The sequence below is a fragment of the Falco peregrinus genome, chromosome 1 (assembly GCF_023634155.1).
Source record: "Falco peregrinus isolate bFalPer1 chromosome 1, bFalPer1.pri, whole genome shotgun sequence".
NCBI classification, from domain to species: domain Eukaryota; kingdom Metazoa; phylum Chordata; class Aves; order Falconiformes; family Falconidae; genus Falco; species Falco peregrinus.
The window spans coordinates 101,451,634-101,468,034 of NC_073721.1; the positions used below are offsets into that span (position 1 = coordinate 101,451,634).

A 16,401-nucleotide genomic window follows, 5' to 3' on the forward strand; every position below is an offset into this window, starting at 1 on the left:
CATTTGTCACAAGGTTGAATTGGCTGAGATTTGCTTAGAGTTGTGGAGTCTTTCCTTCTGATGGTTTAGCTTCTCATATGTGGGTGGATCTCCAGTGGTCTTTCTCTTGACTTTGTATGTGGTCTGAGGTGATTGTGTTAATGTCCTCCCTTGAGGAGCTCTAGTTGGAGATACAGCATTTTGGCCTCTTGTGAGCTACCTGAAAATAGGTCATTGTTTCTACAGGCATTAGCTAAAGCTGATATGTGACTTAAGATGACTTTTAGAACTCCACAGCTAAAATGTTTGTTGTCCTGTGATATATCAAGGACCCCTCATACTGAGAAACTCCTGTTGCATTCTGCCATTGCAGCAGGATCACAGTATCTTCAAACCTTCATTTGAAGATCTTCCTATAGATATATCATCTGGTAAACTATGTCATGATCTAGTAGTTCTATCACCTTGGAAAAAGCACACTATGCTCCTGTTTCAGAACATACTAGGCACTGCCAAATAGATGATGTAATGCCCCTTTGAGTTCCTCCTTGAAGTTGTTTTATCTTTTAGATGCATGCAACTGGTTGTTGGTAGGATTCTTCTACCTAGTTGCTGGGTAACTTTCTGTAACTGAAGGTGAGTCTACCTGCATGTTAAATTTCATGTATCAACTCCAAGACTGACTCTAACTTATTCACCTGTTGTTTTTATTTGTGCTCATTTTGCAATGAAATGAGTCTTAATAGTCTAGACATCTAGGTTTCCTCCTACCACCCCCATACGCGTACACACATGCACCCCCCTTCAGTTTTGACTTGGCTTAGTTTGGGGTAGGAGTGGAATGAGGTGTTCAAACTCATGTAGGCAGAGATAATCTGCCTGTTGGCTGCTAACCATGGCAAAAAATATCCCCCTTACACCCCTGGTTTTGCAGGCTTCCTAAAGATTGTCAGGTGGGGCTAACTGGTAGAGTTCCACTCACACAACAGGAGGGCTCCAAAGTTTGTAAACATTGTCTTGCTTTTGTGACTGGGCCAGAAGGAGTATAACTGCAGTAATTGCTCTCAAATAGAAGGCTTCAACTTGCTCAACAGCTTTCTGCTATCTGCTGCTGATGTAACCTGGCCTTCCACAGCATTCCTAACAAAATGTGATTGTTTGGCCCTGGTTTCCAAAGGGAAGGCTTTTGTCTAGGACTTGCTACGCCAGTGGTGCTTGCTTCTCAAAAATGAGGGCTTAGAGGATGGGCATCCCTATAATTTTGTGTGATGGAATAGCCTCTGAGTTCAGCAGACAAGTTTTTGCATGTGAGTGTGGCTGGAATACCCTTCAAGTTTAAAAGAAACACCACCACTGTCACCACCCCAAAAAGGGGAGCACTTATTCCTTCAGTAAAGGTTTCCATTATGGCTTTATAATGTCTGCTTCTAAAAGGTCAACCTGCAAGCTTGTTCCATCTGTTGCTGTTAAACCTGTGTTGAAGATGAGTCCCGGACCTTCTAGAATCATTCTTTGTGTTTTCCTTACTCCCTTTGCACCTCTGGGTTATTCATGAGGAAGTTGTAAGAACTCGGTGCAGAGCTCCTGGGGAAGGAAATGTAATATGCTTGCCTTGAAGTCAGCTTTTTCCATGGCAAGCAGGCTGCTGGGGGGGGAGGAAGAGGGGGAAGCCCCTGGACCTGTGCTTGCTTCACTTCTCTAGAAGTTTCTTTGGAAAGCAAGTGTGAGTTGATTGTGCTAATCAAGACTTAACGGACTTCATTGCAAGACATATTGGCAATGACTTCTTCCAGAAGTTACAAAAATTAGACTAGTAATAAGGATAGTGATAGGCTGCTGTTTGACATGTGTTTGCACTTGAAGTGCTCAAATACCAGTGTTGCTTATCCTTGATCGCAATATGAAAGGAAATGTATTGACTGGTGATGAGACTGTACGGTTACTGTGTTACTGAGAAACAGGAAGATAAGGTGGGCTCTGGATTTTTTCAGGAACCACCCTTTTTTCTACTTCACAGACAATTCCTGATGTCTTCCAAGGTTTTTCCCTGTAGAAAGTCAGTCCTTTTATTCACATGAAATTGGTAATTCTTTTTTAGGATAAAAGAATAAAAGCATTTTAATACAAATAGCACAATATCGATGCAGAAAACATTGATTTCTGTTCAACCTTCACTTTTTGCTTTTTTCAGACTCTGAGTTGGAGAACGTAAGTTCTATACCTGACTGAAAGTGCTGTCAGCAGATTGATCATCTTTCTTGGGATTAAAAGTCTGATATGTCTTGTTTGTCTACACCCCACCCCCACCCCGCCTTTGAATGTCAATTTGCAAATATCAAAGTAATAGTAATAGTTTGTGAAAAGACAATGCCAAACCAATATTACAGGTCTGTTTCCCCCCTCCCCAGAAAGGAGGTCGCTGGGATAGTATGGGGAGTGTTTTGTTTAGTGTAAACAGTGGAATAATGCTTTGAAGTTGCTTTTGTCAACACCAATCCTGAGAAGAAAAACACAACTGCAGCAGCATCACTTGGATAAACAGGCTTAATCTGTATCTTTCCAAACTACTTGGCATTATCTGTACAGTTAACTCCTACAAAACAGTGCTTTAGTAAGGCTGTACTCTCCTGCAGAAGTGTGCTGATGCTCTTCCGACTTGTAGCCTTTAACATCTTCTATTTTATGATTTGACAAGTGCAAATACTGCCTTATGTTTAATTCTTTCTGGAAGAAAAACCTAGACACCAAAGTCAGTAGAATCAAGTGCATTTTCAGTGCTATTGTTCACCACCATCCCTTCCCCCCACTTTCAAAATATTTTCTAAGTATTTTGCTAGTACTAGTTGAACAACAGACAGTACCTCACAAAGCTTTTCTTACGTATAAGAACAGACTGGAATGTGCATGTCCTGTTGTGAAGTGTTAGCTGTACCAGCCTACAGCAAGAGTTTTGTGCAAGTTCGAATAGAAGTGTGTGCGTACATTATGTATAAGAGACGCATGAATTTGGGGCATTCTTAGGATACTTGTTAGAAAATGAGAGTCTTCTGTTAGATTTGTGCTGGAACTTGAGCACACTTAGATCTGTATCAATAGCCTCTGTGGAGAACTTATTACCTTAAATAGCTTTTAAGCTAGCCTGGTGTTTTTAATGATACATCAAAGAGCCAATACACTGCTGGATGATGTGAGGGGTTTAAAGATTTGCAGTATGGGTAGATCTTAGATTCTGGGCAAGAGCTAAAGTAATGAAAGTCCTGCAATTGTTTTCTGTAAGTGCAATTAAAGATGTTTTCTGGTGTAAGTATCTGTGCTACAGAAGAGTGAGTTGCAGTTGGTACTAGCAGATGTGCTGGGTAGTCTGTGTTAGACTTTATGTCAGAAAGTGCAGACATGACTAATGCAAGCCAATGGTGGAGCTTTTATAAAATAAGTATGTCTGTTACATAAGCTAAAAATATTCCTCAGAATTTATATCAGTGTTATAAGTGCAGCCTATAGCTCTTACTGTGGTTGTTGGGCAGGTTTACAGTGTTGAGTGAGTGTATGGATATCAAAATTTCCACTAATAAATGTTTTTTGATAGTCAGAGGTTTGATAGTTGAGCAATAACTGGAGAGCTCTCAGTGCAGCATACCATGAAAGCTTTCAGTAACACGGCTGCTTTGTAAATTTTCAGCTGTTGTTTTGAAGTGAAGTGCAAAATTCAAAAGAATTTAGGCAGATTTAGTGGAAGACTTGTGGTTGGGGGTGAGAAGTGTTTTTGAACCATAGATTAAGGATCAGTTTCCTGTTTTGAGATGTAGTAATTGTAACATGATGATCCATCATGCTACCGTGGTGAGGAATTCCTCTTTAAAGTTACTAACTAGCTGGAGGGTGAGGAAAAGACGACAAGTTGGGTTTGTGAAGTTAACTGTCTTCTCTAGAGGTAGAATAGCCACAAAAATCAGTTTCTCTTCTGGTTACATTATTCCTGTGCCTGTTGGGGGTTTTTTGAAGGGTGACTGTGTAACTGTCAGTAGAAAGCGGGAAGTTGCACAACTGAGAACTGTCCCAGCTGGAACTGATCTTCCAGTAAATACACATTTGTCTATCAATACAGTTTATTGCCATTTGAAAAACATCTCTAATTTCCTGCAAGTGTGGCTACAAGCCTTCCTAAAATGTTACCCTCCACATGCTTGCTCACGTGTAAATATCCAACTGGTAGCCTGTTAGCCCCTAAGCAGATGTGGGGAAACTGAGGCTATGGGGTGCTAGTAAGTGAAAGGATTTAATAGTCTAGGTCTTGTCTTTGTTTGTGTATGTTCTTTAAGCTTTTTAGAGATGGGCTTATAGCTCTTGATGGTCACTAGCGAGAGGGTGGTAAAAGCAAATGCTTGAGACCAAGCCTGTGCAAGCTGGGGCTTGCAGAGCCACGTCCCTGCCCTGCCTGCCACCAGGAGGCAACACGGGCTGCAGGGGTCACTTGTTTGACCAAAAATGCAGTTGTTTCACATCTTGGAAGAAGAGCTGTGTGCCAGTCATAGATGCTTGTGACATACTATGAAGTTTTTATAAAGTAGTAAAGGAATATTTTCAACTCCAGAGTCTATGCCAGCTTAGGTGGTCAGATTTGCCACCAGAGATACTTATTTTACGCATCTTAAAACTGGTAGAATGTCTCTTCATCCCCATTCACACCTTCCAGCATGAGCGTGCAGGAGCAGTGTGTTGTGTGGAACTGTTTACCCACAAGAATTCTCTAGCATCCTAGGCAAAGATACAAATCTGCTCTCAAGTGGAATGATGGGAAGGCATAATTGACTGATCAGTTTCCCAAGACAGCAAGTCCAGCTTAATTTTTTTTTTTTTTTCTGCCTTAGCCTGTGTGGGCAGTCAGATGCAACAGCCAATTTGCAGTAGGAAAGACCAGCATTTATATAAAAGTGAGTAAGTGGACATCTGGGAGCACTTGAGCACTATTTTGTATTTCTAATACAGATCAATGGAACACAGGAAAAACTGGGGGAATATGTTAGAAGATAAGTTGTTAACAGGAGAGGTGCATAACAGCTTTGGATCAGAATTCTGCCTAGGGCAAAATAAAGAGACTTGTAATTGACAGAAGATTACTATATGGTACGATTTGCTGATACTATTTATTTTTCTGGTAGCAGTTTAGGAGGGGGGCGGTAGGTAGTGTTTTCAGAATGCAGTAGGATCCTGTCCTGCTTCCCTAAATGCTGAGACTGCAGGGGGGCAGGGAGAGCAGGGAGCTGGAGGGTGAAGCTACTGAAATGCTCCACTAACATTTGTTTCCAAAAAATTTGTGGAGTTGTTGCTGTGGTGTCATACCTCAGAAGTACAGGTGTTTACTTTCTAAGCTGATCTCAATCAGTTGTCCTTTTCCAAAGGCAGTTCCAGTTCAGTATGCCTCTGTCCAGTATAGTCCCTGCTGACCTCCCTTTTTCCCTCCTTCCTTGAGAGTAACCTAAATATTTACCACTAAATTTTTATCAGTTTCAATGATGGAAAATCATCTTCCCTACTATATGTCTGAAGCTGAAAGTAAGAAGAAAAATGTTTTTCAAAGGCATAATTTATAGTTTATATGTTAATGTAACTCAGCAGTAGGAAAATATGTGCTCACTTAAGTGCCCTTCTGAATAGACTTAATCCCTTGCTCTAGTCATGAAAGACCTCGGGCAAAGAGCCCGTCTGCTTAGGATGCTGCACTGATTTGTCTTGTTGCTGCTGCTGTTCTAAAATAGGGATATTTCAGTGTTGTGGTCAAGCCCCTCCTCGGTGGGGAGGCAAGAGGCATAGAAAGCACGAGCTATCTCGAAGTAAAAATCTACACCTCTTGAGATAACAGTAACAGAGTCCTAAGCACCCTATAAAAGATAGCTGAATTCTTACATAATCCTCATCCTAAAACGGTGCTCTTAATTTCTTGGCTGAAAGTCCCCAGGATCATGTGAGTTTGTAGATCATTAGCCTGTGAATTCTGCGCACATTAAGGCTTGGCCTTGCTGTATTTAATGAGCTTCAGGTTTTGGTGTGGCTTGCCTCTAAGCACAAAGATGTATACATGAGTGTTTTAGGATAGTGTTGCAATGCAGTAACTGTTCTTGGAGGGTTTTTTCCTTGGTTCTAAATGTATGTGAGAATCTCTGTGAGCTTGGTGAAGTTGAAAAATAGCGAAGTTGGAAGAATTTGACAGCTACTCATGTTAAACTCAAAACAGGCAACCATTACATGTATGCATAAGGTAACTTCTTCCTAAATAAGTTTAGTATTTGAATATCAACAGCTAACTTGCATATTTGGTCATAAAACCAAGAAAAATGTCTAAAGCTATGCTTTAGTGAAGTAAAGCCTTCGTGCTCATTCCATATAATTTTAAAACTCTTTGAAATCATGCTTTTCTTCTTTCCTCAGTGGAAAGTGTACTACCCAGTGCACTTCCATTAACAGTGATGTTCCTGCTGTGTCTTTTGCAGGTCCATTTTTCACACTACCCCTTTCATAAGAAAAAACTCTGAATTTTTGATAGATGCAGGGTGGAATTTTGTGTGTTTCTTCTTCAGATATATATGTTTTTCTAGAATACAGCAAAAAAATCTGTTGGATAGACATCTCCGTAAAGGATGGCTCTGGTTCTATTCGGTTGGTTTCTTTTGTTGTGTTTTTTTGTCTTTAGTACTTAAGTCTTACATATCCTAGCTGTTTTCCAGTGCTCAGAATGCCTCACTTCATTCAAACCTTTTAGGGCTAGCTGAAAATTAGTTGCAGTGGGAGGAGAAGAATAATAATTCAGTTCTTGGTGTGTGTGTGGGATGTTTTTTGTTTTGCTGTTAGCATGCTTTGCCCCATAATTTTTAATGCTGTTACATTTCATGCTTTTGAGAAGATGCCTGCAAGGGCTTTCACATGACAGCAGAGAAGTAAAATTTGTAACTGCTCTCAGTTGGCTTTCTTGTTAGCAGCATTATCTGTGTATTCCAAATCACTGTCTGGTGTGTAACTAGTTTTTTCGTTACTAACTACTGTCTTGTTTCTTTTCAGAGATCGTTCACATTAGTAATAGAAGCATGGGATTGGGATAATGATACAAAAGCTGGTGAGTATTTTATGTAAAACTTTCAGTTCTTATTACTCTGAGCTGTATGTACACAGACTGGGGAGAAGGGAAATGGTATGCTGCTGCAATTAGCCATCTCTTCAAATCAGTCTGAATGCAAGCGTGTACAAATCCAGGCAGTGAATATTGGGCTAGGAACTGTGAAAAACTCTTACTGATAGGAAGAAGAATGAGCAATAGTAAGTGAAGGTTGTAATACATGACTCTTGATAATTAGCTTTTAAAAAATGTTTAAAAATCTTTGTAGGCCTTTTCTAAAAGGAAAGCAATCTGTACTGTGGAGTTGTACTTCACATTCTACTCAGTTTACCCATAACCACGTTGTGCAATACTTTTCATGATCAGGTAAACAAATAAGCATTCTTGCTTCCCATAAAGAAACCGTGCTTGATGGTTTTGATTAGTGTGTTCTAAATCCTGGTGTGATTCCTTCTCCTTTTTGTTTCTTCTGAAGTACCGAAAATTACCTTGCAATTCTGGTCTGTAAGTGCTAAAGCTCAGTATCAGAGCAGGGTTATTGATCTGAAAGAAAACAAAGATTATTGTATAATACTTCAAAATCATATGAAGGTGCTGATTGCCATATTGCTGATTTAGGACTCCAGCTTGAACCTAATATTTGGTAGTGGTTTACAAACCTGTCTTAAAATAATTGGTGCTTTTGGCTGCAAGTGTTGTGAACTTCAGGCTTTTGTTGTGGTTAATGATGGACTATTTAATTGAGACTGGGATCAATATAGAGGAAGATAAGTGTTTGGGCATTAAGATAGGAAAGGTTTATATCCCAAGTCATCATCAGTTTCTAATTAAGGTTCCATTCTCTGCTGCTTCACTGACCATCCTTATCAAGATGTATCAAATTAAATAGATAAAAAATAAACAATTGGCAAAGCTCAACTGATTTTAAGGCTATGTGAGAGTTTCCAGGTCCTTTTCTTGGAAGATCAGGACCAGCTCCACTTGCATTTTCCTGACAGACTTTCCTAACTTAGATTTTTTTTTTGACATACCTTATCTCCACTGATAGACAAAGTAATGATGAGTTTGTAGTTTGTTCCTGTGCCCTTCCTCTGTTAGAATTAAGCTTCTTTTGTCTTGTTGTTTAACAGCTCCTTCAACCTTTTCTAATAGGTATATTTTCTTTAGATCTCTGGTAATTCATGTTGCCGCAACCCTTCAGTTGGTCCACAGCGTTCTTGAATGCCACTTCTTGAAGCTGGACATGGTATTAAAAATGAGATCTTGTGTGCTGAGCGGAGTAGGCCTGAATCTTGAATAAATTTAGGTACCCTACGCAGCAACAAACTGGGGGAGTCCTTTTGAATGTTTTGTTCAAAAAGTACTTCATGAAGTTAACTTCTTTCACTAGTTTCCAGCTTGGGAATAATTTACCTAGGGGCAAATAGTACAGCGAATATTGAGATACTTGTGCCCTTGTTCTAGGTGGCATATGGGCTCATGAGGTGGTGTAGAAGGGAGTGAACACGAAAAGCTTATCCTGCAAAACAGATCTGTATGCATTTAAGTGCTGAATTTTGTTTTTTAATAAGCTACTTAATGGTCTTGTAACTTGCTATGTTTATGTCTTAGAGTCTGTAGAATCCTCTGGCAAACATGTAGCTTTAAACCCCAGGTTTCTTCTTAAGTATACTTGATAAGGGCATGGTAACTTTAAGCTTGTGTTAAGTCTTTCTTATGCTTTCTAGTTTTTAATGCAGCTCTAACAAATCTATTTACTTGCATTGATGTAGTTTTTATGGTTTTTTTCTGAACTTCAAGCCAACAGGATATAGTGTTTTCTGGAGGCACAGTGGGCCATCTCCTTAAAGTTTCCGTGAACTGTGGGAGTCTATAATACAGCATCGAGTTACAGTTTAGCTCACTTGAGAAACTGCTAATGGAAGGTGAAATTCCCTTTAATGTAGGCTGCTGGAGAGGTGCTGTTAAGTTGCATTGCATCTGAAACCTAGAAGGCTTGTCATGTGAATTTAGGAAGGCTGTCGTGGCCTGTGATTTGGCAGAAGACTAGCTAAATACTTGTCTTAGTTAAATGTTTCTGTAGTTTTACCAATTCCATAATTGAGATTGTTGCTTTGCCGTGCTGTAATTTAGACTTGCATATTGGGTTCCTAGGAAGAATTCTTTAATGCTGGCTTTTTTTTTTTCCTTTGCATGGTCTTGGCACAGAGTCCCTCCAGTAGGTTTTGGCTTGTGAATCTGTCAAGATGCAAAGACACTTCCGTTATATTTCTGCAAGGACTGCTGAGCTGCCAAACAGGGACAGATCAGTAAAAAAATCCTATGTAAGAGAACAGGAAAGGGAATATGGCAACTCCTCCAGAGAAAAGACACTATCTGCATCCTGGAGGGGATGAAGAAAGAGTCTGTGAAAAGCCGAACTCCCCATCATATCCTGAATATTGTGCTGATCTCTGGATCAGATTACATGTGTCTTCTGTTGCTACTGTAAGAAAGATTAATCAAATTAATTGTCAGAGTCTCTTTATAAGCTGATTAATTAGTTCCAAAGTCAGATTTTGCTCTTATTTAATGGGGATGAGTAAGGCTGAAAGTTAAATGCAGGTCCTGTGTTCTAGCTTGGACTCACAAGTGAGTATTTTGAAATACAACAACAGAAACAAGCCAACAAGCAAAAAAACCTCAAAACCTGGAAAGAAGAGTTTCCAGTGAACAACTTCAAGATTTTACAACAGTTGTCATTCTTCCCTCTCTCTGTGTCCTAGCATCCTGTATTTTTACTTGCACTCAGTGAAAGCAAGGCAGGGGTGCTCAGAGCAGATCTGTGAAGTACCTTCTCAACAAGAAGTCTTCCAGGGCAAATGTTTCCCCAGTACTTACAAACTATGGACTCTAAGAGGGGCTTTCAGACTCTGATTCCTGAACTACAAGTGTGCTTTTTTCCTCCTCTGAGCAGCAGGGTTGGCTTGGAGGTAAGCTCATGACACTATAATGTTACTGCTAGTTTGCTTTGAGAGTGGTGAGGAGGGGGAGAGGAAACTGCTTTAGATACAAAGTCACTGTAAAGGGCCTGTTCTCTGTTACCTGTCACAGCAGTTCAGGCTGCTTTCCAGGTAAGTCATTTGACTTAACAAGATTCTAGTTGTATAGCAGAGCTCTTGGCAATGCCTAACCCAGCACTGCCATTGTGAAGCAAGCTGGCATCTTAGCAATGCATATATATCTTAGGGGCAGGTGTCAAGAGGACGGGGCCGGGCTCTTTTCAGTGGTGCCCAGCAACAGGACGAGGGGCAACGGGCACAAACTGCAATGCAAGAAGGCCCATCTGAATATGAGGAAAAACTTATTTACCTTGATTGAGCACTGGCACAGGCTGCCCAGAGAGGCTGTGGGGTCTCCTTCACTAGAGACTTTTAAAAGCCCCTTGGATGTGATCCTGTGCAACCCGCTCTAGGTGAATCTGCTTTAGCAGGGGGTTGGACTAGGTGGTCTCCAGTGGTCCCTTCCAACCCTGACCATTCTGTGATTGTGTGATCTTCACATGTAAAGTAACTTTATTTGACCATGTCCACTGCAGGGATGCAGTGGTTGCTGCCTTCTGTGTTAGTCTGTAGGAGGCTTAATATGCCCTTACAGGTGTTTTAAATGGTTGCTTGAAAAAGGCTGAGGAGAATGTGCTTCCTGAGATGGGCACCTCCTGTTCCTTTGGACATGAAGTTCATGTGCTACCATGGGTGTGTTTCTTTGCAAACAGCTACCAGCATTACCTTTTGTATTGCCCTGTGAGTGGCTTGTTGGGAACTTCTGACCTCTGCTAAAAGTTTGGGTGCTGATGAGCAGCGTTCTTATCTAAGTGTAGCCATGACTCCTGATTGCAGTTACAGTTAAAATACCCTTCAGATAAGGCTTCCTCTTCCAAAAATCAGATGTCTTGGGAACATTAAAGAACCACCTTTTAGCCATCATCTCCTTTTATGCAAGCATCTGTGCTACTATCTGATTATCTAGAGAGGCTTTTAGAAGAAAACTTCTTAGTACAAGGAAGAGAAGCCTTACTGCTTCTGAGATGTGTGTGGGGAAGGGAGGCTTGAGTAGTATATGCTGCTTTTTTGACCAATAACCAGACAAATTCTGTTATGCAGCTCATTGCCTTTACTGACAGCTATAAATAATGTGTGTGACAGTTCCTAACACCATTAATTTTAATGGTAAACTGGATGCAGGGAGCAAACTTGTCTCATCAAAACAGTTAAATGTGGGAGACTGATTATCTTCAGAAACACTTTGGCATTGTGAGGGAGGAAGGAGAAACCTTGACAAACATGTTCCTGTGATTACAGATCTCTTTGAAAGATGGACCTTCTATTTTGGATCAGTTTTAAATCTGAAGTAAAACATAATTCTTATGCTTACTCTGGTACTTAAGAATTTAGTATTAGAAACTAAATGGCTTGGAGCTGGTTTCCTGATGCCTTTTGTAGTTCAGAGTAAATTATTTGGTTTGCTTGTTTAGGCTGTTAAGTCCTACTTTTACTGATACAAGCTAGGGGAAAAGCTCTTGAGACTCAATACATTCTTTTCCAGAGGAGTTTGTGGAGATAAAGTTTGAATGCTCCAAAAAAATAATAAATAAAAAAAAAGCACTATTGGGTTATTTCCCCTGTTCTTGACCCCAGGTATCAAGAGGACTATTCTGCATAGGTATATTTGCAATAGGTGTAATGCCTGTTGCTGTTGTTTAACTGCGACTGGTGAATCTGCATTAACATGAAGATGCTTCATAAGATTTTTGTTACATAAACCACTCTCTTAATCTCTGGATTTGTTCTTCAGTCCATCTGATGCACTTTGAGGAAACACTTCTCCAGCAGTGGCTGTTGCAGCTGTTTTGATGATGTGTTGCTTATAGCTGGAAAATAGCTCTATTAGACATACTTGTTGTTTTTCAAATTCTTTGAGCATCCAGTGATTCAGCACTTTTCCTTTAGTTTTTCAGATCAATAGTCCTTAGAGAAGGAAAAGGTTATAAAAGAATGTTGAATCTAATCATGTAGCTTTTAGTAGTGACTAGTGGTATGATAGATAACCTGCTCAGTGCAAAAGTAAGAGGCAGCCTTTTCTAGCTTGCCGGTTTCTTGTCAGCTTTGCTACTGACCACATTCTGCTGGATGACAGGAGTTCACATGTAGAAATTAAAGAACAGAGGTAGACTTCAATGTGTCTTGTCTAGCCATAAAATGTTTTGTGCAGGCAAGCATGAATTGTAGCCTATACATGGCAATACCACTTCTAATATTAAATCAGAGAGACACTTTGAATTCTTAAGAATTGGAGAACCTTTCAATGCTTAATTAAAACAGCTCTTTGTTTTTTTGTAAGTTCAGTAGAGGAAAGATTTTTATGATAGAAGCAAGCTTGGAAAAAGATGTTAAGGTAACAGAGTACATTGCAGAGCCCATCAGTTCTGTAGCTTTCTTTTTCCTTTAATACTGGAGTGACTGAAAATTGTCACGAGTCTTTTTACATGCCAGAGGGAGAGTACAGCTTTGATAAGATGCACAGGATACTTCTATGGTGTCAATAACTTTCTAGGTGAGAAAGTTACTCCTTTTGGTTTTATTTTATAAATGGATTAGATGAATGAGTTCTAGAAAGTAAGTAGAGGTGAAAGGCATTTGCTGAAAATTATATAGTTTAGTATTGCTTGCTACCAGCTTGCCATGTTTTGTATTAATAATCTGAAGTTTAGATTATGTCGCTGCCATTACAGTCTCTTCCTGTGTGCAAGTTCTTAGTTCTTTATTTCTTTTAAAGTGCATTTTAAAGAATCTTTATTTAAAGAAAACGGATGCTGAAGTTCTGAGCTGGCAATATTCTAGCTATTTCATAAATGAGTATGAAATTCATATATACAAGTGAAGCTTCTATAACTTTTTATTTCCTAAATGGTGTTTGGAGTTCCAGCTGCAGCTTGTAGAGCCACCTAGAAAAACTCTTGTGGTAGGATGTTGCTGGATTTGAATAGTGAAAACACTTGAAAACTCTTTTCACTGGGGTTACTCACTGTCTACAGTTACCCTTACTGTGCTTTGCTTTTTCTTAACATTTACTGAACCAACTGTGTAATTTAATTTTACTGACTATAATTGCATCTTATTGCTTAGTACTGAAGCTTCTAAACCAAGAGTTAAAATGGATAAAAATACAAAATGGATATTCATAAAAATGAAAATACTTGTTGGCAGTTCCATGGTCCTATATCCTAGAATCATCTTGTCTCGTGTGATAGATAGATATACTTTGTGCACATTTGGTCTCAGTGCAAACTGGCAGTAGCAGTGCTGCTGCTTTCTGTGAGGGCAAGGCAGGGTGCTTATAAAATATTGCAACAGTAATCACAATTACCAGTATTTCCATTGGGGATAAGGGTAGGCAGGATACAGAGCTGACAGTGGCCCCTTGACAATCGTAGGTTCACTTGTATATTTCTTCTCAAAAGGTCAAATACTAGCTACACACTGTTCTATGAAATGTTTGTTAAAGATATTTTGCCTTTATTGTAGAGAGAATGATAAAAATGGAAAAAAGCTAGTTTATGTACATAACACAAGCCTACCAGAGCACTTACTATTGCTTAGGAATTTTGCAGCCAGGTGAGTTTACTATGTGTTTTGCTTTATTTTTAAAACTAAACTTGCACCAGAGAACTTTTATCTCGGCTATGAGGTTATGCAGATTTTGCAATTTTATAAGAACAAAAAGGAGGCAAAAAGAGCCTCAGATCAAGATAAAACTGCTAGTTATCCGTGTGTGGGTGTGGTATGTTTGGCTGACTTGAAAAATAAGCTATTTCCTATGGATTATGTTCCAGGGTTTTTTAATATTTCCTTTGGGAGACTTCTTTTAAATTGGCCTTCCTGTAACGGACTTTGCAAGGCAAAGGAAAATTCAGTTATACAGTACATCTCTATCATCATAACATTTTCTTACTAGGTTTTCTCTTAACCAGTTGAATACTTTTGATGTGAATTTATATGCTCTTGTATCTCTCAAATTTGTTGCCTATTGAATTTACCTTGTTTTAAAAAGGTGAAGACTTGTTGATAGAACGAGTGGCACATGCTGGCATGATCAACCCAGAAGATCGATGGAAGACACTACAGTTTAATGGTCCTGTTGCCCATTTTGAAGTACAAATAAGAGTGAAGTGTGATGAAAACTACTACAGTGCTCTGTGCAATAAATTTTGTGGCCCTCGAGATGACTTTGTTGGTCACTACACATGTGATCAAAATGGAAACAAAGCCTGCATGGAAGGTTGGATGGGAGAAGAATGTAAACAAGGTAGTATTGTTTGCTTCATTTTAGATTAGGTCTAGTGTATATATAATGGGTGTAAACTGCAGTAGGTATTTCTGTAGTGTGAGGGCTGTAGCATATTAATTTTAACATATACATTGTCTTTTTAAATTATTATCTTTGAAAACATATCCTCTGTGAAGAGTGGAGCCCAGCATAGGATACAGTGTTGCTTGCAGTGTGCGCTACAGGAGCCGTACAACAAATTTAAGATTTAGAATAGTGAAACATCTTTTTACAAGTTGATTTTATTGGATGGTGGTGTTACTTCAAAGCAAAATGACGTTACATCCAGTAGCGTAAGCTTTTCTTGAACAGCGATGATTTCAGTAATATTGTAGACTTTGATACTGTAAAAATGCCTTTATAACACTTTTTTGCAGTGAAAAAGTTTTAAGTGTAATGTACGCAAGACTGAAAGCTTTTTAATAGATCTTAATGTGAACAGAAATTCAAGTGTAGTCATCCTTTTTAATGAACCACTCAATCAAATCTCTGCATTTTGCCTTCAGTCTCAGTGAATAATCAGCACTAAAATTCCTCAACAGAAAGAAGAGTGTGTTAAGTACTTAGTTTTGTTTTCTGGCCCTTTTCAGTAAAAAGCCTGTTAATGACAGGGGAGACCATTTTTAGTATTTACTCAAGATCATGTGTATCTTTTGAAGCTTGGGATTTCCAGCATAATACCAGTCTAATACCAGGTGTAAAACAAACAAACAAAAAAAAAGCAAACAAAAAAACCAACAAAACCTGTATTTGATAAACGTTTCAGTGCTGATACTCTTTCTGCAAATGTATTTGGTAGCAACTTTTTCAAGGAGTTACCTTAAGTTACTCTTTTCATAAAGAGTTGTAATGGGGTTGTGTTTTGTGAAGTAGCTAGCTGGAAGCAACAGCTATTGGAGCATGGCAAAAGACAGTCTGCTTTGCACAGCTAACAAATAAGCTAAATGACAGAAGCCCTATCTGGAACTGTTCAGCTTGCTGCTGTACTAATGGATACCTAGCTGCCCAGACTGATGCCTAAATCTCTTCTTGTATTTACAGCTGTATGTAAACAAGGATGTAATTTGCTCCACGGGGGTTGCAGTACACCTGGGGAATGCAAGTAAGTCTGTGTGCACTTGAGTATTTTATTTGGAGTACTGATATTTCTAGCATTTTCTGTGTATGTTGCTACTTTTTAAGAAGTCTACTTTAAAATGGAAAAAATCTTGTGTCAGAACATGAATGGAAATAGGTCTGAAGGAGATTTCACGTGTGTAAGAACTGCATATACTTTATACTGTTTTGCAGTCCTTTTTTTCACATACAGGGCTGAACAGATTTGCTTCATGTAATCCAAAACTGCCTTTATCAAACGAGAATAATCTTTTTTCTTCTTTTTAAAATCCTTGGGGGCTTTGATCTCTATGTGCTACTTGTTCCCCTCAAATAAAAAGGGGAACTTGCTCTTTGGACTATTAAGACTAGGAAATGCTCACAGTCCTAGAATGTTTAATACATATATTTGATCACCAAAATACAGTAAACTTAGCTTTTCCAAGAAAAAAAAGGTCTTTTTGGTAGCAATGGAGATACAGTGGCAAACCCAACCAAAACTTTCTACCCCAGGTGAATGGTTTTTGTTTCCTAAATGTGAAAGAACTGTCTGAAATGTTTCTTTTAGTTTGTGATGAAGCTGAAGTAGACTCTGTGATAGCGAGGGGAGTTGATTGTTTCCTTGTAAAGGTTCAGGCATCCAGTGTAGTAGGTCAAGGGGAAATGGGGTGTTTATTTTCTACTGGCTGTTGAAGAAATGGGGCAGGTGTACTTGCAAGTTTGGGATCCTGTGTAAGTTCCCGAGTTTATTTGTGGTTAGAGGTGTTATGCATCATTGTAAGAGCAGATTTGTGCAGCAGTTCCATTGTAAGCTGTATTTGAATCTGCTTGCTTGAAATGATGTGAAACTGAAC

General features: G+C 39.1%; 1 protein-coding gene across 1 annotated transcript in view; it reads left to right on the plus strand.

The window, feature by feature from the left end:
• Window positions 1-16,401, plus strand: part of JAG2 (jagged canonical Notch ligand 2) — a 72,484-nt gene that overhangs the window by 20,003 nt on the left and 36,080 nt on the right. The window contains exons 3-5 of the mRNA XM_055818455.1: window positions 7,033-7,087; window positions 14,177-14,431; window positions 15,494-15,554. Coding sequence (XP_055674430.1) covers window positions 7,033-7,087; window positions 14,177-14,431; window positions 15,494-15,554 — 371 coding nt within the window. The remainder of the gene's footprint in view (window positions 1-7,032; window positions 7,088-14,176; window positions 14,432-15,493; window positions 15,555-16,401) is intronic.